We start from the raw sequence: 26,827 nt of genomic DNA, 5'->3' as shown, positions 1-26,827 counted from the left end.
TGCATGGTACCGGATCCAGGAGAGGAGAGACTCTCTGACCATTATTTGCATTCACCTTGTCTACAGTCTGCAGTGGAGCCTCCTGATTAAGTTAGAAGAATTTTAGTGCTGCCCTTATGTACATTGACAAGTAAAGTCAGTCAAGATCACCATGGCACGGCAAGCTCTGACCCTAACCTTTCCTCTGGGAACCCCCTTTCCTCAGCATCTTGTGTACATTGAGGAACTTTAATTAGAATAATTACCCAAGTTGGCCTTTGGCCAGGATGTAGGTTTTCCAACCATATACATGTAAAACATGCTATGAGAGTGTTAATAACCACAAGTAAGGTTAACTATCTTCTAAAAAATTGCACCTCCATCAGCCTTGCCTTTGTGTGCTATTTTGGGTCCTCAGTTCAGTACAGCCTCAGAGCATTACATGATGAATCATCATCACCAAGGTGGTTTTTGGTGCTCCTCTATCCCAAATATTGATACCGCTCATCTATGCTTAGCTTGATGTATCTAATACAGTACAATGGAATACAATGTGTTATAGCTATAGGTTGTATAAGAACTAGGGGTCACCAATTGAAATTAATAAGTAGCAGGTTTAAAACAAACAAAAGGAATTTTTTCTTCACGCAGCACACAGTCAAGCTGTGGAACTCCTTGCAGAGGATGTGGAACTCCTTGCAGAGGAAGACCAGAACTTTAACATCATTCAAAAAATAACTAGATAAATTCATGGAGGCTAGGTCTATCAATACTTATTAGCCAAGATGTGTTGGAATGGTGTCCCTAGCCTCTGTTTGTCAGAAGCTAGAAATGGATGACAGGAGAGGGATCACTTGATGATTACCTGTTCTGTTCATTCCCTCTGGGGCCATCTGGCAATGTCCACTTTTGGAAGGCAGGATACTGGGCTAGGTGGAACTTTGGTCTGAGCCAGCATGGCTGTTCTTATATTCTTATGTTATGTTCTTATATCAAATAAGGCATTCAAAACAGATAGCAACACTGACCAGTCACAGCTTCAGTTCACTTTGGTTCATAAGTAGAGGCAGAATGGTTCAGGATGCTTGGAATGCTTACAGCATCTTGGCACATACACAGCTTCTTAAGCCAGGCAAAGATACAGACAAGTATGGCGGTCATTTAGGTCTCTGATCTGGAGAAGAATATGACTGTAAGGGTTAGAGATGGTTCTGGAGGAAGAAGGAATGCCAGCTGTTTTCTGGGCTTGTTAGTATACCATCCTGACCTGTGACCTAGCCTGCAACAAGACCTGTAGTTAGTGAATATAAAGATTCAATTTTCTGCCGGACAACATAGAACAAAGATGGGGAAAGGAATTAATTTAAGGTAATTCTAATTTCCGCAATGAACTGTTCAAATGAAAGATATTTCCCTAAAATCAGAAATATACTGGTAACATGTATAATGGATATTCAGTATTAAACAAGATAACCTGGGGCCTAAAATACTGTAAATGCCATCTGATGAACAACCAGCATTTGTAACAGCAATTACAGAGAAACATAATGTATAACTTGTGACAAATATTGATATCATTTTATATCTGCTTTAATTTTGGGGAAATGTAACAAACCATTGGGTATATGTAAGTATACTATATTGGTGTGTTACATCTTAGTATTAATCTTACACAGTAATTACAGTGTTGATTTTGGCAGTACAAAGATGCCAGATTTATAACTTGTTTTACTTAGCTAAAATAGGGATTGACCAGATTGAAAATAGTGCTAGCCACATTGAAAAAAACCTGTGTTGTCTTGTCAGGTTAACAATCTTACTGTATAATTTAGAAATATGCATATGTCTGTCTGCTTGTGAGTTTGTTCAAGAACTCCTCCTAAATGATAAGAAATAGGGCCACCAGATTTGTTTGCAGCTTCCTCTTATAACTTAAAGCAATGTGAGGGTTTGGTTGTGCCAGGATGATGGTATATGTATGGAATTTGATTGTTTCTCATAAAATGAGAAGAGAGGGGTCTGGCAGGAGGAAGTTATACTGAAGAATGGCCGTGGGGGGTAGCAAGAAGCCAGCTTTGGGGACTGGGACAGCTATAACCCCATGGGGCCAGAAGGGGGTAGCGGTGGAGAAACGGACAGCTCTCTACTATATATCTTAGGCTATGTCTACACATCAACATAGCCCACGTGTACACGGATGACCGTTATTTTGACATAATATTGAAATACTGTCAAGCTGGGGGACTTCTTACTCTGACTCCTTTAACCCTCATTTCATGAGAAGTAAGGAAAGTTGGCGGAAGAATGTTCTATTTCAAAATAAGTGCTGTGTAGACAGTACCATAACTCAAAATAAGCTACACCATTGACGTAGCTCAATTTGTGTAGCTTATTTCAAGTTAAGCTCTGCTGTGTAGACGCACCCTTGGAGAGTTTGTCTGTTTGTCTAGGTATCTATCTATTCCCTAGCCGGAGGACATGCACTCCTCCCCTGGCTGTGCCCACTGCAGCTACAGCAGGCATGAAGAGGCATTTCTCATCTGGCCCCAAGCTGCTGTACTGAGAGAGAGCTGGGGTAGTCCTCTCTCCCCAGGGCAACCTGCATACTGAACCTCTTATCCCCATCCCCACCCCAGAAAGGTGTTTTAAATAAAGAAAAACAAAAGTTATTTGTGTAAAGGACCTGAGCAACGGCAGGTAAATCTTCTAGTAAGTTATAAAAGATATCATTCAATAGGAAATTTTAGTTGGAGAAAAATAATATGTTAGAAAAAATGTGGAGGTTGATTTTAGTCATTAAAATTCTCTAGTACTTAAAAAGAGCACATAGGGTAACTAATCCCTTCTGATTTGTTGGGATATTGAAGTTAAATGTCCTGTCAGGGTCTCAGCAATGATGATCTTGAACATAAATTTTTAATCCCTTTATCTGCATTTTGTCTGACATACAAGCTTGTTAAGAACTTCTATTGCTACAAGAAACATGCCTTGACATCCTATTACTTGTGACCACTTCTTTATTGTTGGTTTTGTAACAGTCAGCTGTCCACTGTTCTCAGTCATACATAAGTAAATCAAATTCATTATTAGATATACATTTGCCTTTTTTTCCCTGACTTCTTAATAGCCTCTGTGCCCTGATGCAGTCTGTCCTTCTGAGGTCACTTTGTTTTCATCAGCTGTGGGTGTCTTTGCATTATTTCCACTTCTGAATTTCCTGTTTCAACAACCTTACTGAGTGAAGAAGGATATTGAAACAAGTGAAGCATCCTGAAAACTCATCTAATAAAACTAATCTAACTAGATTTACCCCAGTGAATGTTTATTTTTAAAACTATGTGGTGAAACTAGATTGATCTCAGTGGAGAGGAAATAATCTGGAATAATAGGAAACAAACTGTCATATTATGTGGTTGTGGTGTTGATTGTGGAACCTATCTTGCAAACAGATAATTATAATATTCTCTCTTCACTTCCCACTTCAACTCCCCACTTATATGTGAAAGGAGAAGGGCTGCTCTGAGACATAATTTATTCTGTCCTCTTCTTTATTCTATGTGCCATATTTTTTAAAGCAAACCACAAAATGCAATACAAACCTGACCGCTCTACAGAATTATAGAGCACACTGGATATCTATAGAAATCCCCTCTGATTTGTTTAATGATTCAAGTTAAATTTTATACTTCGTGGTACTCAGTCATGATTACCTCAGACTGTTTTCTACTGTTCACAAAATATAAATCCTTGTATGTAAATACAGTATCAGTTACAACAGTAAACCATAACAGGGTGTGCCTTTGTGAATTTATTGGTGAAGCCACCAGTGCATCATAAGAACGGCCATCTTGTCAGACCAAAGATCCATCTAGCCCAGTATGCTATTTTCTGACAGTGGCCAATGCCAGGTGCCTCAGAGGGAATGAATAGAACAGATAATCATCAAGGGTGTGTCTACACAGCAAAGTTATTTCAGAATAACACCTGTTATTCTGAAAAAATTATACGAGCGTCTACACATTAATTCAGTTATTTTGAAATAATTTTGAAATAACGGATGGCTTATACCACCTTCTGTAAACCTCATTCAATGAAGAATAATGCCTATTTTGAAACAGCTATGTCGAAATAAGGTGTATGTAGATGCTCCACTACTGCTATTTCAAAATAGCCTCTCACCAAGGCCATTCTAAATTATTCCTTCTGGGGCTCTAAATTGAGATAGAATGCCTACATTAGGGAAGCCTGCCTCCGATTTATTTTGAGGCTTCTCTACAGTGTAGATGTGCTATTTCAAAATAAGCTATTTCGGAATAACAATTCCAGAATAGCTTATTCCAAAATAGCTGTGCAGTGTAGATGTAGCCCAAGTGTCACCCATTCCCAATTTCTGACAAACAAGGGGGCTATGGGCACTACCCTGGCTAATAGCCATTGATGGATGAATTTATCCAGTTCTTTTTTGAGCCCTGTTAATGTCCTGGTCTTCACAACATCCTCCAGCTAAGAGATCCACGGGTTGTCTGTGTGTTGTGTGAAAAAAATTGCCCAGTACTGAAGTTAGACTAACTGGTCTGTAATTGTCAAGAATACCTTTAGAGCCCCTTTTGAAAATTGGTGTTACATTTTCTGTTTTCTAGTCATTTGGTAAAGAAGCTGATATAAAGGATAATTTAAACTACAGTTAGTAGTTCTGCAATTTCACATTTGAATTCTTTCAGGACTCTTGGATGACTGCCATCTGGTCCTAGTGACTTGTTACTGTTTAGTTTATCTATTTGTTCCAAAATCTTATCTTATGATATTTCAGCCTGGGACAATTCTTCAGATTTGTCACTTAAAAAGGAGGCTTAGGTTTGGGATTGTCCCTAACATCCTCAGCCATAAAGACTGATGCAAAGAATTCATTTAGTTTCCCTGCAATGAACTTACATTTTTGAGTGCTTCCTTAGCATCTCAGTTGTCCAGTAGCCCCACTAATTGTTTAGCAGGCTTCCTGCTTCTGATGTACTTAAAATTTTTTGTTTGCTATTACTTTTTGAATTTTTGGCTAGCTGTTCTTCAAACTCCTTTTTTGGCCTTCCTAATTATATTTGTATACTTAATTTGAAAGAGCTTATGCACCTTTTTTCTTTTCCCCAGTAGGATTTAACGTCCACTTTTTAAACTATGCATTTTTTCTCTCACTGATTCTTTTACTTGGTTGTTAAACCACAGTGTCACTTTTTTGGTTCTCTTACTATGTTTTTTAATTTGGGGCATACATTTAAGTTGAGCCTCTTCTCCACTAAAGAATAATGCCAACAAACTATCAAGTTTTGATTCAGGAAAGTCAATTCCCTTTTATACTGATGCAAATCATTTGAAGTCATTGGGATTTAAGAACTTGCTTCTTAAATGCTTTCCTGAATCAAATCCCCAAAGTGTAACCTGGAATGGTTTATTTCTGGTTGAATGTAGCTCACTGATGATAGTATTTTGCCATTTATATAAAATTACTTGAGGGTGTGGTGCCTTGGAATGGGAGATTTAATGTCAAAGTAATGATTTTGGAATGTGAAGTAAGATAAGAATCTTCAGTGTTAAGAATTCTACGTCCTTTAGAAAGTGGGTTCTCATCAGCACTTATGAGTTAATTAATTACAATGCAAAAATCACTTCAGATTAATTTATGAGACATATGCAGAGTTAATTATTTTTACAGATGTGTTTACTACTGATTCTTAACTTGGTTATATTATCTCATTTGTGCACATGTGTGTGTAATGTAATGTTTATGGTCAAGGCCTTGAGAAGGAAATTTGGGTGTATCAGTTTTTGGGTGGCAACTTGATATATGTGTATTATTGGAGGGAGGAGTCTGTTTCTCCTAAATCTGCTGTTCTCAAACATACGATGGTCTCAGAAGGGTAGTCGTGTTAGTCTGTAACTTTAAAAGAGCTTTCGTAGGCAAAACCCATTTCTTCAGATATCTCATCTCATCTGAAGAAGTTGGTTTTGCCTACTAAAGCTCATGATACCGTATATGTGGAGGTTAGCCTCTAAGATGCCACAGGACTACTGTACAATATCAGATAGTACACAGATAGATTTAAAGTATAATAGCAGAATAAGAATACACTATGGCTACGTCTACACTGGCATGATTTTCTGGAAATGCTTTTAACGGAAAAGTTTTCCATTAAAAGCATTTTCGGAAAAGTGCGTCTAGACGTTTTTCCACAAAAAGTGCTTTTTGCGGAAAAGCATCTGTGGCCAATCTAGACGCGCTTTTCCACAAAAAAAGCCCTGATCGCCATTTTCGTGATTGGGGCTTTTTTGCGGAAAACAAATCTCTGCTGTCTACACTGGCCCTTTTGCGCAAAAGTTTTTCGGAAAAAGACTTTTGCCTGAACGGGATCAGCGTAGTATTTCCGCAAAAGCACTGACAATCTTACATGAGATCATCAGTGCTTTTGCGGAAATTCAAGCGGCCAGTCTAGACAGCTGGCAAGCTTTTCTGGAAAAGCAACTGCTTTTCCGGAAAAAGAAGCCAGTCTAGATACAGCCCATAAGTGTACCCTAAAGACAGTTATAACTAGGTGAGGGTATGGCTACACTACCCCGCTAGTTCGAACTAGCGGGGTAATGTAGACATACCGCACTTGCAAATGAAGCCCGGGATTTGAATTTCCCGGACTTCATTTGCATAAGCGGGGAGCCGCCATTTTTAAATCCCCGCTGGTTCGAACCCCGTGTAGCGCGGCTATATGGGGCTCGAACTAGGTAGTTCGGACTAGGATTCCTATTCCAAACTACCAGTACACCTCGTAGAACACCTCGCTACACGGGGTTCGAACCAGCGGGGATTTAAAAATGGCGTGGAACGAGGTGTACCGGTAGTTCGGAATAGGAATCCTAGTCCGAACTACCTAGTTCGAGCCCCGTGTAGCCGTGCTACACGGGGTTCGAACCAGCGGGGATTTAAAAATGGTGGCTCCCCGCTTATGCAAATGAAGCCCGGGAAATTCAAATCCCGGGCTTCATTTGCAAGTGCGGTATGCCTACATTACCCTCCTAGTTTGAACTAGGAGGGTAGTGTAGACATACCCATAGCCTGTTCAATTTTTAACTTTTAGATGTGGGACACTAGATTTAATTTTTAGATCAATTATTCTAAATATTAAATAAGTAGTGAATTCTGAAGAAATCTCTTGACCCTAATTATCTTAATTATATCTACCAAGTAACCTAATGCGAAAGAACAAGTCTAAACAAAAGAATATAAAGTCATTTCAAGCTGAAGGAGCAAAGTTCAACCAGTTTCTGAAACAATGCTGAACATGGATTGGTCCTGTCTGCACTCGCAGGCCCTAACCTGTTTTCTGCACCTGTTCAGCAGCATTCATTGTGTATTTCTAGTGTGTATCAGACTTTTGAGTGGGACCACAATGGAAAACATATATTAAAAATAATCTTCTATGATATAAATCTGGAGTAATTGCATTCAAGTGTAAAAGTGAGTCACTATAAAAGTGGGATTTGGAATAATAATACCATTTGTGTAATGATTATGAAACTTCCATGGAGGTTAATAGGAGTTCCACACAGTTGACAGTGAACACTATAGGATATCTCTATTTCTCTCTCTGATGCATATCATTCTGTGATTTCATAGAAATAATCACACTTTATGAGAAAATTGTGATTCTTCATCTTATTCTGAAACAACAATACTTTTCTTGGGAAGCATTGTTGGCACCATCCACAAACCTGATACACATAAAAATAAGATTTCTGCATATATTCTTAGGAATATAATAGTTATTAGAAATAGAATAGAAACTGGCTTCTTTTCCAAAGGAAGTTGTAGTGGCTAATAAGTCTTAGTCTAACCGCATTTGGTATTTTCTACAAAAATAAAGATCAAACTGAAGAAATTCAGCTTGATACGTGACTACAGCATCTGGTACAGTGCATGAGGACTCCAGTTGTAGTAAAGCATTAATCAGTAATTTCTTATTGTAATTTCTTTCAGTTGTGCAAACATAAATCTATAGTAATTGAACACTTCTTTTAAAGATTTGCAGAAGAATTTAACTCGTAAAAATATCAAGGAAAAACTTTATCGATTGAACTGTGCACTGGTTATCTGCTTTAAGGCTACCTTACTTCAAACATATGTTTTAGCCTTTGATGTGCTGAGTTTAGAACAATAAAAGCAAAGAATATCCAATGTGGACATCACAAAATTCAAAAGGCTCTCCATGAATCTTAATTTAGGAATTTTATGTTGATCTAAAATCAATAGGGCTATATTCATTTTAAAATAACACTCTGTGCAATAGTCATTAAAGAGATTTATGTAGCTGTACAATTTGTAGTAATTTTACCTCGGGTAACTTGGTTCAGATAATGTAGGGTTTGTTCATACATTAAGTTGGAAAGATGATGACACAGGAAGAGACAGTAAAATTATTCCCCCTTCCCTGCAAGAAAAAAGCTAGAAGCTGTTCATTATCATGTTCTGCAATTGTCATCGGCTTTATTGATGTCAACTGTTTTGTTTTGTTCTTATCTCGTTTCTGTTTACATATCAAACAGTACTAAGTGCAGGGCAGCTTTTCCCCACAAAACAGAGTACATTGTCCTCTCCTGTTCACATGATAGCTCTAAATGGGAAAAAAAAGTTTTTGTAATCTGCTATCCTGTGACTTCATGAATGTGGCATGGATTGGTGGGTGGGTTGTTATTCATGGGCTTTTTTTAAGGTAATATCACATACTTACATGATACTTTTTATCCTAATATATTTGAAAATACTTAGCTAAATGTGTGTGGAACCATGAAGTTGTTGGTCCTTAGGCAAAACTCGCATCAAAGTCATAGGTCCTCTATTCTCATGAAGATCCTCAGGATTTAGTAAAATATATATGAGAATAACTTCATTCAGAGCTAAAATGTGTCCAGTTTTAGAGAAAGACTTAGCAACAGCAGTATTAACCAGCTTCTTTAGGACAGGAAGATAAGAGTATTGTATGTGCCTGAAACTGCTTGTCTGCCTCTTAGCATACCGTTTGTATAGTGGTAACCGTTAAAAATATTATAATTTGCCATGAGTTGGCACATGAGATATTCTAGTATTCTCTTTAACCACTGTATTTTATAGGAAATAAGGTCAAATAAGATAAACAAAACACGTATTTCTTGCCCAGAGATCTGCTTATTTAATAATATTTTGAATTTACATAGTAGAGGCTGTTCTTGGAGATTTCAATGAAATGTATTAATATTAATTAATGGAGACTAGAAATACTTCTCCAAGGTAGGCAGAAAACATTCTTTTTTTGAATGGATGAAGAAAGTGAGGTTAGATAATTTACTCAAGATCACCTTGGAAATCTGTGGCAGTGTTGGAAATAGAAGAAGGTCTTCTTACTCCTTGTTTGCCCCTTTTACTGCAAGATATGTCTTCTTCTCTCTCACTATGGAGTCAAAGGAAATCTTAGTGTTTCCTGTTGTATATAATATGTAGGTGAACAAAAGCTATGTATCGATAGCACAGGTATTTTACTCACATACAGCACCTTGCATGCTCAGCACTAAGCACATGCTTAAATGTTTTATTGAATCAAGCCCTGATTCACATGTGGAAAGCACGCACAGTCCTACTTCACACTATAGAAATAAGTGACACTAAATAATCCCGATTAGATCTGTTTCATTGTCCTGGTGACCTGAAGTCATTGCATATTCTGTTATGTCATTATGCACACATTGTATTTGTTTTTAGAGTAATCAATGCAACTAACTATAACATTTCATGGAGATTAGCATAGGAAGGATACATTTATATGCTTGTTACTGACCCATTTTAATTAAAATCAAGGTGTAATAAAAGCCTTTTCAAGTCCACATGTACGTGAAGGGATTTATTTAGGCTAATCTAAACCACTTAGTCAAAGAGATATGCTCTTTTCTAGGATAAAGCAAGATGTTTTTGTTGCATGAACTGCAGGTGCACTTTCCTGCCATTGGCCTAAAAAGCCGAGAGACTCATAAACTAGGTCAGGCAAAACAAGCAATGAACCCATTGCTTTATTTACTGTTTGTCAGCAGAATTTCAAAGAATTTGGGTACCTCTGTGTTTGGACAGGTTCTCAGGAAATCTTGTCAAGGTCAATGAAGATCTTTTGAAAAAACAACAAAACATTACTTCACCCTGCATTGTGAATTGCTTTGACAGAGTAGTGTAAACTGTCTTTGAAAAATTATTGTGTGACAGAGAATTCACATGTAATCACAGATGATATGTAGAAAAACAAATAAAATTGTTCTACCTTGTACAAAAAATGGGATCCCAGCTTTTATGCCTATTTTGAATTATTGAAAAAAATTTGATTACCTTTATCTGTCACCTTTCATTTTTTATACACAATATTTTAGAAATTTACAGTGAGGATCTTGACAGTGCAATTTAGAAAGACTTCAGATTTGGAAAATATTATTTTAAAACCCCTATTTTTCATTACATGATTAAGAGATAGTATCAATTTCATTTTATTTGTTTACTTTCAAATATTTATACCTTTTCTGTCTGCAGATAAAATTCCTTTGCCTACCGATTTTGACTGTCTGTTAGCAAAAAATAGGACTTTGTCTAAGTATTAGATAAAAAAAAACAGTATTGCCCCACTTCCACTGGGAACTCTGGCAATCCATACCAACAGATTTCTACATATAATTGAAAGGAGGCAGATGAACCAGAAGACAGAATAGCCCTCACCACAAAGAATCATAACTCCCCACAAGAGCCAGTTTACACTTTATTAGCATCTGCTTCTCACTGAAGCACTCAGCTTTCTCCATACAACCTTTTTCCCTCAGGAAATGATAGAGAAATGGGGGAACTAGGGTTGTCTTATAACAACTACTGTGACTTAATGACCAGAAACAAACCACTGGCCTGTGGTCTATGTGCCACAAGGTTTGTTATCCTTTATCACAAATGGGAAGGCTCTTCGTGTTGGTTGCTTTGTGTGCTATTGTAGGGGAGTTGCGGGGAGCTCAGATGCCCCATGTTTCTCCTTTAATTCAAGTGTTGTCTTTGAAACAAAATGAGTCTTTTTTTGTATCGTGCACATAGTAGTTACTGCTTAAATTCAAACACAGTGGCTATCAGCAGGAACATTTGCTCACTACAATTAAAGCTTAGGAGTTATTCAAGGCAGCAAGTAAACATTGCCTATATAAATGTACCACATAAAGATATATTACTGGGGCTTATTGTCAAATTGCTCCTTCAAAACCACCCTGACTTAAGACCCTCTAATTGCCCTTGTTTCTGACTGCTCAAACTCAGAAGTCAGTCTATCTACCTCAGCACTCCATCCCAAGGAAACTTTTTGCCCTTTGCTTCACAAACGTTATGCAGAACATAGCAGGCTGCTATGACCATCAGAATATTTTCCCATTGAGGTCCAACGTGCCAAAAAGGCAGTGCCAGTGAGCTTTTAAGCTGCCAAAGATACATTCAACAGTCATTCTGCACCTGCTGAGAATGTTGTTGAAGCATTCCTTGCTGCCCTCTAGGTTCCCAGTGTAAGGTTTCATATGTCATGTAAACAAGGGGTACTCTGGGTATTCCAGAATCATTATGAGGATTTCCACATCCTTTACTGGAATCTTTTCATCTGGAAAGAAATTCCTAGACTGAACCTTTCTACAGTCCAGTGTTCCTCATGATGCATACATCATGAATTTTCCCAAACCAAACCACAATTATGTAAATAACCGTTTATGGTTATCTCTCAGCACCTGTAAAACCTTGGAGAAGTAGCCCTTTCTTTTGATATACTCTGTAACACAATGGTCTGGGGACAGAACTGGGATATGCCTGCCATCTGTCACCCCATTACAGTAAGGGAATTGCTGCAAAACTATCAATTATTTCCTGTGCATTACCCAGAGTCATGGTCCTTCATAGGAGGGGGCATCTAATGGTCTTGTACACTTGCATCACTATAACCTCCACAGTCAATTTTTTAACTCCAAACTGATGTGACTGACCAGTAGCAGCTGGATTTGCCACACTATGATTGCCACTCAGTTTTCCACTAATAGGGCTGAGGCAAGTTCTACCTGTTCTTTTGGGAGTGTAGAAATAGTTTTGAAAGTGTTACAGGGTAGGCCATTGTATTAGAAGAAAGATTAGAAAGATAAAGCTATATAGTTCAGTCTGTTCAGTTTTCAAGTAACTATTTTAATATAAAACAGCACCATATTTTACTTGGTGTCTGCTCTGTAATACAATTATTGATCTGTTTATCTTCTCAAACAAATCCTGTTTTGTGGATCAGCTAAATTTTTCTTTTTGAAAAAAATAGTTGATCACGTTCTTAAATTAAAACTTTTCTGTGTGCTGATAATCTCTCTGGTTACATTAGTCCAGGGCAAATGTTGACATGATAGCATTTAAACAGATGGTCAGACATTCAGTGGAAAGTAGTTAATTATTAGAACTGTACAGCTTGGATGTGAATATCACTTGTCTGAGCCACTACCATCAGCCAAAAGGTTCAGTTTAAGAATGTTTAAATCTACCACACTGTGTTAGGCCAGTCTGTGACTTGTTCTATAAGGCGCACACAGATATGCAATTTAATGGTCAGTGAAAGTAAAGTAATTTCATGTATGCAAGACTTTAGAAGTTTCCTAAATGTAACCTGTATAAAGCAAACATTACAGGAAATGCCAGTGCCTCTGTTGTACCTGGTCCGGCACCCTCGGGACCGGACCAGTCCTGGATGAGGGATTTTGCTGAACCAAGGGAGGTTATATCTAGACCCCTGCTACTGGCCCTCCAACCCTGGATGGCTGCTCTGCTGGTCTCTGTCCCACTTTGCCTGGCATTCCAGGCAGCCCAGCACACTGAGCTCCTGGCCCTGCTGGACAACCCTGCTGCAGTGTGCCAGGCAGCCCCACTGAGCAGCCCCGATGGGGTGTGCTGGGCGGCCCCATTGCAGTGTGCCATGTTCCTGGCCCTGCCCGGCAGCCCCACTGTGGTGCACCATGCTCACAGCCCCTCTGACAGATCACTGCCTGCAGCCCTGCCAGCCTACAGGACTCCTATGCACCAGCGCTTCACCAGGACTCTCTGGTCCTGGAATATCCGCAGTCCTGCCAGACCACAGATGTTGCTGAACCAGAGTCCCAGTTTACAGAGGTTCAACCTGTAGTATTCTCTTTTTTTTCACTGCCTGTCCCCCACACTTCAAAGATTTTCAATAACAAAAATAAGAGAATTTTTCAGCTAATAGGTCACATTGGATTTGTATCTATCTCCACATTTCCTGAAAGCCATTCTGAATAGAATCTGCACTCAAAAACAGGGTTTACTACTGAACTTTGAAAACTCAGTCTGATGCTAAATATGAAGTTTGAACAGTGTTGCAGTTCAGGGCAAGGAGGTCTACTTTAGGCTCTCCACTCCCCAGCTGTCGCTGATCTTGGGCAGAGACCCACATCGTTTTCTCTCTTGACTGTGGTTTTTCCAGGTTGTGTGATTCCCTGCCTAAACTATGTTATTCCCGACATTTGCACTTTGCTTCTTTGAAGGCTTATGAAAAGTTTTAATTAACTTCCCTTACAAGTTATCACAGTACTCTTTCTAAGCAACCATACTTATTTTTAAGGAGAAGATATTACAGAAAAAAATAAAACCCACGAAAGAGTTTCACCACAATAATGCAGAAATAGCTTTCCTCTCCCTCCCTTCCTGCACCTTTCTCTCCTCTCTGCAGTTTCTTTGCAATTTTGAAATGGTGATGGGAACAAGCCTGTAAATAAACTGCACCATTGGATACTGAATCCAGGGTCTCAGAGTTACTTTGTGAACTTAGCAGGGGCAGAAGCCCAGGTGGCTGTTACTAGTTGAATATAATCCTGGCCCATGAGAATACGCAACTTTTGTACATAATACAGTATACTCCAAAGATACTTAGTTCAGTAAGGTTTTTCAAGGGTATTACAGGAAATTGCCACATCTGTCGCAGGCAGTTTGTCCTGTTTAATATACTTAGTTGATTAAAAAATATATATGGACAAATTACATTCAACCTCAAAGACCTTGACCTCCAACCCCCTTTAAAAGACTGATTTTTTTTTAAATGTTCCTGGGGAAGTGCTTGTCCCTGCCTTCCTAACTCTCACCGGATAGATCTTGTTATTATATCACATAAGAACTAATTCTTCAGCAATTCGCACAGTAAGCTTTGGCAGCAATCAAATTTGTTGGTAATAAAATTAGAGGGGTGGCAAATGTGTAGTGACCCCCCCCCCCAAAAAGTAAAAGGGAACGGTCTTGCAATGAGATGACATTCAGTACTAATAAATGTGAAGTCACGGGCACCTAATTGTCTACTTGGTATTGAAGCCAAGGGTTACCTTTTCTTCCTATCAGGACAGAGGATATATTTTAGTAGAGTATGGCACCTAAGCCTGTAAACCATTATTCCCACTGGAATAATTTCTTGCCTGCAGTCAGATATCTGCAGGTGAAAGTTCTTACCGTTCTGCCTGCAGAGAACTGTGAGCACAAGTTTTGGAAGCTGAAGTTGTATCCACAATAGAGAATCTTTGGGAAACAATGAGCTAAAACTAATAGCAATGAGGGAGGAATTATTGTTCAGTGGTTAGAGCACAGGGCAGGTAGTGATGCAGTTCTGCGTTCTGTATCCAGCACTATTGCTGACTCACTGAGTGCCCTTGAGCAAATCAATTAACCTCTCTGCCTCCTGTTCCTCAAATTTAAAATGGTGATAATACTTATCTCCAGTGAGTTGTGACGCTTTAAGATTTGTAAAACCCTTGGAGATCTTTGGATGAAAGGCACTATAGATAGAAAAAAATGCTTTATTCTTAGTATTAAAAATTATGGGCAAGGTCCTCAGCTGGTGTAAATTGATATAGCCTCATTGACCTCCAAGAAACTATACCAGTATACCAGCTGAGGATCTGGCCTAATATTTACTTACTGAAATATATCTCCTTATCACCTATGATTAATATGACCTATTACATTGAAAGGAAATTGTGGCTGGAACACTTAAACACTCTAGTATTAGTGCAGGGAATAATAGATGTATAATGGCTGTAACCAAGTGTAGTTCATAGTAGCACAAAGGTAAGTAATGCTAATATATGAATACCATATGGCAGCCTGTAGTGGACATTTTTAGCCATTTATAATTGCTTCATCAGCAGCAATGTAATTCCATCCCAGTAACTGAAATGTCAAAAAAATGAGAATGATCATAAATATTCCAAAAGGCTGACATTTTATGAAATAATTATGTATCAGGTATAGCATTAACAGTAAAGGCTTTATTCACCACCACTTTACTCCAGTTTTACATAGGTGTAACAGAATTGTTTTCATGGAAGATACAACAGTTTAAAATTGGAGTAACACATTGGTGAATTGAGTCCAAAGTCTAGTTGTGTGGTAGAAATAGGCTTCAAAGTATCACAAGATATTGACATCCTGAGTCCATCTGTAGTAGCGGGGCTAAGTATTCTTATAACCAGAAGTGTATCTTTTCTAGCTGCCACTGTTTCTCATCTGGGATAGGTTGAATAACACAAAATGTGGTTTGAGAGTGTTTTGGCAAGTAAGCTCACTCTCTGCTGTTTGCATTTATTTAATGTCCGCTCAGATCTGTAAGCGCTTAACACAATTTTAAAATACTATCAGACATTTAAAAATAGTGAATAGAGCCTTGTGATTTTTAAAAAACTAAATCAAACTCTTTCCCACTAATTCTTACTTTTCAATTTTCCTTACATATCTGGGGAAATGGATGGGTCTTGCAAGATGATCTCAAAGTCAGCAAATTGGTTATTTTATGCTAGGCCAAGAAAGTAAAGAAGTCAATTCGAAAGATGAGCACTCATGAAAATGTCCTGCCTGCAGCTGCCCCCCTTTTTAAATGAGGAGGGTTCCTTATCATGTGCCTGTACTGCTCACAACTGTGGTAAAACATTAGTAGGAGAGTGGCAGGTAGTTATTTAGGGTGCAATTTTGCAAAGCACTCACCGTTGGCCTAACATTTTTCCTAATGAAGTCAATGAGGGAATGTCTATACTTCCCAGAAGATCGATGCACTGGAGGTTGATCTTCTGGCATTCAATTTAGCACGTCTGGTATAGAATCTAAATCAAAATCTGAGGGTAGCTCCTGGCATCTGGCATTCTTCCTTTTGTGAGGAGTAAGGGAAGCGGATGGGAGTGTTTTCTCCCGTCAGCATCCCACAATGTGGAAGCCGCCAAGTCTCGGCTTAAGGTAAGCCGACTCCTGCGTTGCATTTTGCGTCACTGGCGTGGCATATTGCAAGCCAAACTTCCTGGTCTAGTGTAGACCAGGCCTAAGAGTTTTATTTGGCATCAGAGTTTGGCCAACACTGCACTTTGGAAAATCTCACTCTTTGGGTTCTCAGTGTCCAATTAACTCTCAATAAAAGCAGTGACTGTGACAGACGCTAAGCAAAAGTCAATGAAGATTGAAAAAAATCATGCCCTTCCAACACGGGACTCTGAGTTTGCATGAGTTGGGCATTTTTATTAAAATATTTGTGTGAAAGTTCATATAGTAACACTTCAAAAACATTAAAAAGAGCTGATTAACCATGTTGCATAAATAGTAAAGGCATATGATACCATTCTGCAAAAGAGAGAAAATAAGGTGCCAACCATGCAGAGAGAGATATGTAAAGATTCTTACTGAGAGCTGCTGGGTGGTGATCCCTTTTGAAAATCTGGCACGAAGGACACAGTTCTGCTGATTGCTGAGTACCTTCGGTGTTAAGTTAGTGCTCCACAGAATCCGGTCCTAATGGTGTAAGATTTAGAAAGAACTACAGGCGGACCTATCCTGTCATTGGGAATTACTGTGTCTCTGAACACATTTTTCTTCTATCTATGTTTATTGACCACCCATTGAAGCAAGTTATCTCTCTATTATAGACCAAACTTTGGTTGTAGTCTGACTAAATTGGGGGAGTCCATGATGAGACTTTTCCTTCCCAACTGGAATATAGTGTGATCAGGAATTGTCAGAACTCATACCATGGCCAGGCCTGTTTGTTATGGACATTGGACAGCTCAATGTGACAATGCAAACACATTTTCTCTCTTTCATTTTTCAGGGTATGTCTGTAATACAGAGTTTTTTTCGGAAAAATGACTGTTTTCCGAAAATACTTCACTTATGTCCACACTGCAATCGCATTCTTTTGAAAGAAAATTGAAAGAAAAGAGGGGATTTTCCAGCATTGGTAATCCTCTTTCTATGAGGAAGAAGCCTTTTTCCAAAAGAAAAAGGAGTATGTCAAGGGAGAGGGAGGAGGAGGGAAGATTCTGTTCTCTACTGGCAGAAGATCTTAGTGGCATAAATTAAAGCTGTCCCCTTCAGCTTTATCTTGCACTGAGGCTGTGGATATCTGATAATTGAGGAGCTACCATTAGTTCCTTGTCAATCTCTCTTTTTCACTGTGCCTGAGGTCTGCTTGGCTACAGATAAAAATCAACCCTACTGAGTACTTGGAAGAGAACAAATGCGGGGAGTGGGGCATCAGACCACATGAAAATTAAGCAATCTCACCTGACCTCTCAGGAATGTCAGAAATGCACCTTGCAAGTTCAATCCAAATACATGCAAATGTCACAAGGAAAACTTGTGAGCTAATGGCTGTGTATAATAACGGGTGGTTATGCAAGAGCCTAGGGAAACGTAGGAGGTAAACACATTCTGTCACAAATGCCTTTCCCTCAGAGAGGTGAGAGAACAATTCACTGAGTCTCCTGTAAACACTTAAGAACATTATGTACAGGTGTTTGTGTATGACTTGCATTAGTTTGGAAGGCAAAAAAACAACTTTTAACCACGGAAGCTTGATTGTGTGCCAGCCTCATAAAAGCTGTATGCTTTTTTCCCACTGTGCAGGTATCTGAACCAGACTGCACTGGAGGAGACACCAATAACAGTGAACACATTCAACAGAGAGAAATTAGCCATCCTAAAACAAGCTCTAACTGCTTTTGGATTCAATAACCTGGTAAGTCATGCAAGCCAATGAGGTCCATGTCTTTTACCTAGTAATAAGCTGGTCATAAAAAACTCATATTGACAGGTACCCCTCCACACACACACTCCTGCAGAAAATTATAAGCTTGGCCCTTTTTTGTGCCAGTGAAACAAAGTGCTAGTTCACTCCAAGGAAATGACTGTAATCACTTTTAATTAGATACAGCACCAACAATGTAAACCTTTTTTATTCTGAAAGATTCACAAAACAGCTGAAAGTTATAATCTGGTGAAGAATTAAATTACATAATGTCTAACAAGAAACAATCAAATCCCATATGACAAAAACTTTATAAAACCCTTTGGGGATCTTTCCCTTCCTGATTATATCCCTGTCCCTTTTCATTTTGTGAAGCATACATTCCAAATGCTGTCTGATTGCTAGCATCTGAAAAAGGCATATACATAATTAGACACACAACATTATGGTCAATTGACCTGAAAGATTTGACTTCAACTAGCGAAAACAAGGAGCAACTAGTCCTAGAATCCAGAAGGGAAGAAGCAATTCTTGGTTTAGTCCTAAGTTAAGCAAAGGATATTGTCCAAAGAATATAGTTGAACTGATCAGTAATAGCAACCCTAATATAATTGAATTTAAACATTCTTTTTGGGGAGGAAATGATAAAAAAAAAAACCTCAACACAGTAGCATTTAACTTTACAAGAGGTAACTACTTAAAATGACAAAGTGGGTTAAACAGAAATCAAAAGGTACTATCACAAGGATGTGATGCCTGCTAATTACATAGGAACTATTTAAAAATTATTTAAAAACAACATAATACAGATTCTCACTAAAAGTATACCCCACTTTGGCTTCATGCAGAACAGAAGAGCCAAAAAAACCCATACTGTAAAAATTGGAGGTCAAATCCTGCTGAGGAAAATAGAAAGGAGCATAAATTCTGAATGTCAGGTGTAAAGATATTAGGCAGTCCAACAAAGAATTTGAAGAACATCTAGCTGAGGACAAAAACTAGGAGCACTTTAAAGCAAGAAATTTGCCAAAAAATGTGTGTGATCAGTGGATGACTGAGCTCTAAAGTAGCACTCCAAGGAACAAGACGGTTGAAGAGAATTAGAATGAATTCTTTGCCTCAGCTTTCTCTGCTCCTGAGCCATTCTTCTTAGGTGACAAATGTGAGGATCTGTCTCAGGGTGAGGTGTCAATAAAGGAGGTTTAGGAACAAATGTATAACTTAAAGAATAATAAGTCACCAGGATAAGATGGCATTCACCCAAGAGTTCTAAAGCAATTCAAATGGCAGAACTACTGTCTGTGGTTTGTAACATTTCACTTAAATCAGTCTGTGTACCAGATGGCTAACAGGCAGCTAATGTAATCCCTATTGTTTTAAAGGAAATCCTGACAATTATGAGCTGGTAAACCAGTCAGTTTGACTAAAACTGTAGTAAAGAAGAGGCCTGTCAGACACATAGGCGAATCATATATTGGGGAAGAGTCAACATGGCTTTTGTAAAGGGAAATCATCTCTCACCAATCTATCAATTTTTTTAGGGTGTTGGCAAAGCTATGGGCAAGTGTGCAACATTAGCTATATTGTTTTGGGGAATTCAGAAAGCTTTTGATAAGATTCATCACCAGTGACTTTTGAGCATAGTAAGCAGTCATGGGATAAGAGGGAAGGTCCTCTCATGGATCAGTAACTGGTTAAGAGATACAGAAGAGTAGCCATGTTAGTCTGTTGTTTTAAAAACAACTACTAGTCCTGTGGCACTTTGGAGTTTTATTATAATTTATTATATCATGAGATTTCCACGTTATCATGAGCTCATGATATAGTATACTTGTTAGTCGCTAACCCCTTGTGTACAGTAGGGGATAAGTTCAAATTAAAATACACAACTTCAGCTATGTTAATTGTGTATCTTAAGCTGAAGTATCCTACCTTGAATTTTGGCTCCATCCATACTGAAGGAAGTCAAAGGGAGCACACTCTCCCTTTGTCTTCTCTCATTCCTTGTAGAAGCAGGACTATCGGCATTGACGGGAGCACCCTCTCAGTCTGTATCTGTAGTGTAGACATGGCCTATGGTGCCACAGGACTGTTCATGGTAACAAAAACAGAAAACCAAAGGTAGGACAAATTTTTCAGTTTTCAGAGCAAAGAGAGATAAATAGCAGACAAGGCAGGGAGTTGGAATTGCCACCCCCTTTCAGAGCATCGCAGACACTGAACCAGTTCAGCTCTGGGAACACTCAATTCTAAGGGCTCAGCACCCAAGAAATCAACCCCAAGTGGGACCCAAATCCCAGATAAATCCATCTCATCCCGGGTAAAAGTTTTACATAGAGAAAGCTAATAAGGTTCACTCCCTTTATCAATTAAAGAAAGAGCTGCACAGTGATTGCTTCTCCACTCCCCACCCCCATTCCCCCGGGCAAGTAACAGTTATTTACTCTGGGCCTGATAATAAACAAAAGTGTTTTTATTAAGTATGGAAAGGAGGATTTAAGTGCTTGCAAGTAAAAACAGATCGAAGTAAGTTACTCAATTAAAATGACTAAAAAATTCTTGGTTAGTTCTAATTCACAAAAAAACTTGTTACATGCAAATTCTTACCCTAAACAGCTGTTCTTATTTCAGATAAAAACTTCAAATCAGAGCTGATTTTTTACTCTGACTTGGGTCTACAGCTTCTTCAAAGTTCTTCATTTCTAGGGCTGTCAAGCAATTAAAGAAATTAATCGCAATTAATTGTGTGATTAATCGCGTGTGCTGCTTCTTTGAAATGCTGTGGCAACATTTTAAAGGGGCAGCACCGCAGGAACCCGTGATCAGCTGGATTCCCCCAGCTGACGTCGGGCTCCCTGAAGCACTGCCCCTTTGAGGCGCCGGGGCGGCACTTCAAAGGGACAGCAGAACATGGAGCTGGGTATCAGCTGGAGTGCCCAGCTGATCCCCAGCTCCACATTGCTGCCCCTTTGAAGTTCTGCTCCAGTGTCTCAAACGGGCAGCACAATGTGGAGCTGGGGATCAGCTGGAGTGCCCAGCGGATCCCTGACTCCGTGTTCCGTTGCCACTTTGAAGTGCTGCTCAGGTGCTTCTTATTCCGAACTACCGTTATTCCTCGTGGAACTAGGAAGCCTAGTCCGAACTACCTAGTCCGTGCCGCGTAAAGCCGCGCGGCACGGAGTCCGCACTATCGGACATTTAAAAATGGCGGCGCCCAGCAATATGCAAATGAAGCCCGGGAAATTCAAATCCCGGGCTTCATTTGCAACTCCGGTTGCCTACATTACCACCCTAGTTCGAACTAGGGTGGTAGTGTAGACATACCCATAGTGTGTTATCTTTTTGAAGAATTATATGAATATTTCTAATTAATCCTCACAATCATTCTGGGAGGCAGGGTAATATTTATTAATATCCTCATTTTAAAGATGGGGAATGTTTATTAAGTGTCTTGGGACACTGAAAATAACTATCTGACCCATCCTCTTGATTTCTAGGGCCACCCAAAATCTTCTGGAGTTGAAGTGTCTCCCAGTGTCGTGTTTGTCAACCTTTCTGAGTCTTAGTTTTCTATAATTTTCCCATCTACACTGATATTGTGGTTTTTCCATTTGTAGATTTCAAATTGTCTAAGAAAGCATTAATACAACTTTTTATAGTAGCATAACACCTGAGAAGTTTTAACAATTTGTCTGATAAGCATGTATGAATGGTTTAGGTTGCGTGGATCCGGTATATACGAGATCTGTGTCTATCCTGGATCATCTGCAAACTTTTTTGTATCTCATATCAAGTTATGTAGATTTACTGTGCCTTATTTACCCAATCTGAAGAATGGCAGTAATGATATTGGCCAACTTTTACTAGATTATGTGTTGCCTCAGTATGGTTCACTAAATATAAATAAATTATTCATATTGTTCATGGACAAGATAAGAGTACAACTTACAGCTTTGTCATTTTCCGGGGATATTTTGGTAGAAAAAGCAGCAAAGGGAAGAATCACTTTTTACCAGATCTGTTGTTTCTCCAAATGTCTGGGAAGTACTCTGGGGTGAAATTCAAAAAATTATAGAGTTCTGGATAGTTGTTTACAAAGCTCATTCAGCTGCAGACGATGCACAAGCTAAATGTTTACATATTGTGCATATTTTGGCCCTAAGTCTCAAAGAGTAGTTAATATATACGAAGGAAAGCATGTGCATATCTTGTCAGGTTGGGGCTCTAAGAATTAATTTAAGAATTATTTCAGGTAAAACTTATCAAATAACTGTATGATTTTTTAACATTTCTAAGTAATGCAATGTAGCTCTCTCAAGTAAATAAGGGTTCTTAGTCACACAATTTAAATCCAATGTGTTCAATAGTTCTGTAGACCTGAAGGAGGAGTTGTTTTCCGGGGGTAGGGAAAGACTGTTTTTTTGTTTTGGTCTTTTTTTTTAAGATTCACAATAATGTTTTTATAATGGGAAAACAGTTGCTTTTTCCAGTCCAATTTCCTGGACCATCATTTATTTAATTTTAAAAACACTGTTACAAAAATCACAGAAACTATATTTGAAAAATTACAACCAAGAGGTGATAGTTTTTCAAAGTTATGAGCATCTGAAAACAAACAAATAAACAAACTTAACTATAGCTTTCACTCCTTAGAACCTGGTATAATTTGAAGTTTTACACTGTTTGTGAATGTGATTGGCTAAAAAAAACCTGCTATTCACAAATGTAGAATTTATTGCTGTTAGAAATCTCAGTAGGCAAGAAATGTGAATTTCTTGCAAAAATAATACTTCCATACAAAACATTTTATTATTTCTTCATGCTATTTTAAATATGATTTTTATCTCATCAGTTAATTTGATTTACACAAATGTAGAAGTAAATGTCATGTTATGATTTCTAAATGCTAAATCGTCACATTATAAATTAATAGTTTTTAGTTTAACAAATGCCACAGCTGTATACATATAGCACATACACATTTAATAAAGCATCTTCTTTCATTTGTATGCTCAACTGAACTGTTTTTTATATTTGTGTATAAAACATGCAGGAGGTGGAGAACCTGTTTGTAATTCTCTCAGCAATTCTGCATCTTGGAGATATTCAGTTTACTGCTCTGACAGACGCTGAGACAGCATTTGTGTCAGACCTGCAGCTACTAGAACAAGGTCAGTAGAACATGACCTTCTAGTATTGCCTACATTGTCTCTGTTAATAAGGTGATTTCACTAATTCACCAATAGATGGAAACACTGTTCCAGGCAAGCAGAGATCTGCAGCCATAAATTACTGGGGAAACATAATATCCTATTGGCTCCAATACTTTATAAACTACAAATTTTTTTGGGAATGAGCAAAATGCTACTGTGGCAGATTATTAAATTCGGTGTCATACACAATGATGCCATTTGCCAAAAGAAATTTACAGTGCAATATATCCATCCACTTTGGTTGCATGACAACACCGAAGCAATTTGCATTGAATAGAATTCCTTACATTCAGAAATCCTTGCTTTAAAAGATTCTCTTGCTTTGAAGTTGCCCTGTTGGTCACTTACAAATCTCATCAAAGTGGTTTATGAATACAGATTGCCAATAAGCAGCATACCTTAACTCTAATACTAAAGCGATCCTGCCAAGCCCTAGGGAAAGTTCTGTGTAATCTGTATGACTGAAAAAGCTGTAATTTAATATACAGATACATTCAAACTTTACAAAGTCCTGATTATAGTAAGCCGATTTTACGTATTCATTAATTTTGATTACTGCCATGACAGCTCACTCTGCATTAATCTAGAGTTTTTTTCATTGTTTAAAAATAGCAATGAAATAAAAAAAAATCTGTGTATATATTGAACTGAACACATGTTCATATCTTTTCAAAACAACTCTTTTCATTTAGTGGCAGGAATGTTGCAGGTATCGCCAGATGAACTTGCTTCAGCCTTAACAACTGATGTCCAGTATTTCAAAGGTATTTCTTCCAAGTCCACGTTCTAAAAATCAGACATGGTAGCATTTAATTCCTTTTGAGTCTGTCAGAGCTAAAATAGGCTATGTCTACACAACGGGCTTTTTCCTGGATACCAGAGGTATCCCAGAAAAACTCCACCACATCCAGGGAATGCATCTGCTCTTCCACTTTTTTTTGCAATAGAGCAGACGCGCTCTTTTGCAAGCCCTGTCTTCTCTTCCACGAAGAAGAAGAAGAGTTCTTCCAAAAGAGGAGATTTTTTCCGAAATTTGGCCCAGTGTAAAAAGTATCAGAAAATTGTGGAGTGCAATTTGCATACATTTTTCCAATAAAATCTCGTAATCTAGACATAGCCATAGTTAATGGTTTTTTCTCATTTTTTATGAACCAGTAAAGAGACTCGCTCAAGGAAGAGATCAAACCGGGTTTTGTAATAATAGCAACCTATTCTAACACAGAACTCAGCAATAGCTCATAGGGTGACACTGATAGACTTGAACTGTGATGGACCTCGCAAAAATATAGCAAGGTCAAAGACCAGGCCCAGATCCTAATGCTAAAAACCAATGTCAGCAGGAGTGTCCTTTAGAAATTCCATTTCAATAAGTTGTCTGCAACTAGAAATGATCCTGTATGCCACACAAATTTCTTTTTGACTCTGTTCACTTCTGACCTGAGAATTTTTCAAGTATGTTAGTGGAAGCCTTTTGTTATTTGACTCACTAGATCTTTCTATAGAATTAGTACACAACAAGAGCATGGGAAATGAAACACGTGAAGAGGCTGGACAGCAAGATTATTATGATGAAAAATATTTAAAATACAATTTATAATCATGTTTTCTCCTCCTTTTTCTGTTTACTTTCTTAGGAGACATGATCATAAGAAGACACACTATAGAGATTGCAGAATTTTATCGAGATCTTTTGGCAAAGTCACTGTATAGTCGTTTATTTAGTTTTTTAGTGAATACAATCAACTACTACCTCCAGAATCAATATGAGACCAGCAGGTAGGAGCACAGGTGCTAACTAATCTAATTGATGATCTTACATGTTGATGACCTATTTAAAAGAATCTGTCTTATAAAAGGTATACAATGTAGCCATTATTAAAGCATTGCATTATAGTGTTCCAGTTATGCTTAATGATGTTATTGGTCATTCATGGAGTGTTCCAAATCCTTCACTACTTGATGACAAATTGTTTGTTTTGTGCTTGTATGCAAATTAATTTAGAGACCAAAGAGAGGTGACTATTTCTACACCAATGTCTAACATTTATGTATCTAGATAAGGAACTGCATAGAAACCTAGTACAGTAACTGTTCTAACCTGTTGGCCAGCCCTGACATGACACTTCTTTATGTTAGTAGGCATATTGTTTTTTTCATGTAAGACATTAATGTTAGCTTGTATCATCTTCTTTAATGGTGTTTGTTACTACATCATTACAACATCAGATATGGTATTTAACAAGTTGTGACCTGGTTGGCATTTAGTTGGTGTAAAGCTCACTTATTATTCCTCTCAATATCTCATGATAATAGGCAGATTATTAAAACCAAAATTCAGCTCAAAAGCCTTAAAATACGTGTTTAAATTTCAGTTCTGTTTCCATGAAACCATAGGAGTATTTTCTACATGTCAGTAGGTAATCATGTGATTAACTCAAACAAATTGCCATCTGACATGGTTTCTCAGAAAACATGCATGCCCACTGAAGTATATTAATGGAGCTAATTGGGAAAAAATTTCATCAGAATTCAGACAGAAAACTAAGACGAGAAGTCTAATTAGACTGTAATATCTATGTGTCTTAACTAGGATTCAAAATGTCACATGCACACTGATAAAAACTGGCTTTCTCATATATACAAAATAAATGCTGGTTTGGCATTATTCACAAGTGGTAAACCACAAGTGAGTTCTGTGGATTGTCTTTAACAAGCGCCAATAATCCCTTTATACCACAGTCAGACAGGCTGTGTAGCCACAGGTACAGCAGAATTATTAATTTAGAAATATTAATTTGGGGGGTTTTAAAATCCATCAATTTGTAAAGCCATTAGTAAAGCCACCATACCAAAAATCACAGATACTCTGCACCTCTTTCATATAGGCTTTAATGTTATATAAGGGCTTCAAAGCTAGTATAGCTAGACATCAGCAATTCCCCCAATATAAAGGGCTTCCATGGCTCGAGTAGAGCTGTGTACCCACTGTGTGCCAGTGCAAGGGATGTTCAGGAGGCATTCCAAGGTGGAAGGTGGGTTCCCTTGAGATGCTGCTACTGGACCAGCCTCCTTAGAGCCACAGGGTTCCAGTTAGAAGCAATTTCAAGTTGCTCTATATGTACCAAAAGCTGAATTTATCCCTGGTCTGTTCATGATGAGGGAGATATAGTATAGCAGAGAGCCATATTTAGCCCATTACCTTCCTGAGTTTCTTGTGACAACTCAGCTCTGACACAGAGAGGATTGAGGCCATGCTGTCTTGCTCTATGTCTACATCAGGACTGGGCAAGACACTGCCCGGGGCCAGATCCGGCTCTCCTAACACTTTGATCTGGCCCACGGACTACATCTGGCTGATTTCTATTTATATCCTGCTGCCTGTGCCATCAAATTTCCAGGTGGTGGCTGAGGCAGCAGAAGACTATTTAAATGGCTCACAGCTCACAGTCGTGACACTGGAGCCGCAAGCCTTTTAAATAGTTGTAGCAGTCCCAAACGTCTTCCATGCAACGCAGTAACGGCAGAGCCAAGAGC

The 26,827-nt window shown here is 38.4% G+C and overlaps 1 protein-coding gene across 4 annotated transcripts in view; it reads left to right on the top strand.

Annotated features, from left to right (window-relative positions):
* Positions 1 to 26,827, top strand: part of MYO16 (myosin XVI) — a 518,064-nt gene that overhangs the window by 329,874 nt on the left and 161,363 nt on the right. For all 4 annotated transcript variants that reach the window (XM_075918615.2, XM_075918604.2, XM_075918634.2 and 1 more), the window contains exons 17-20: positions 17,960 to 18,071; positions 23,134 to 23,251; positions 23,986 to 24,057; positions 24,928 to 25,069. In XM_075918615.2, coding sequence (XP_075774730.2) covers positions 17,960 to 18,071; positions 23,134 to 23,251; positions 23,986 to 24,057; positions 24,928 to 25,069 — 444 coding nt within the window. The remainder of the gene's footprint in view (positions 1 to 17,959; positions 18,072 to 23,133; positions 23,252 to 23,985; positions 24,058 to 24,927; positions 25,070 to 26,827) is intronic.

Source organism: Pelodiscus sinensis, chromosome 1, assembly GCF_052426305.1.
Source record: "Pelodiscus sinensis isolate ZL-2025 chromosome 1, ASM5242630v1, whole genome shotgun sequence".
Classification (NCBI taxonomy): domain Eukaryota; kingdom Metazoa; phylum Chordata; order Testudines; family Trionychidae; genus Pelodiscus; species Pelodiscus sinensis.
Note: the sequence above shows the minus strand (reverse complement) of the source record. Positions and strands in the feature narration are given on the sequence as shown.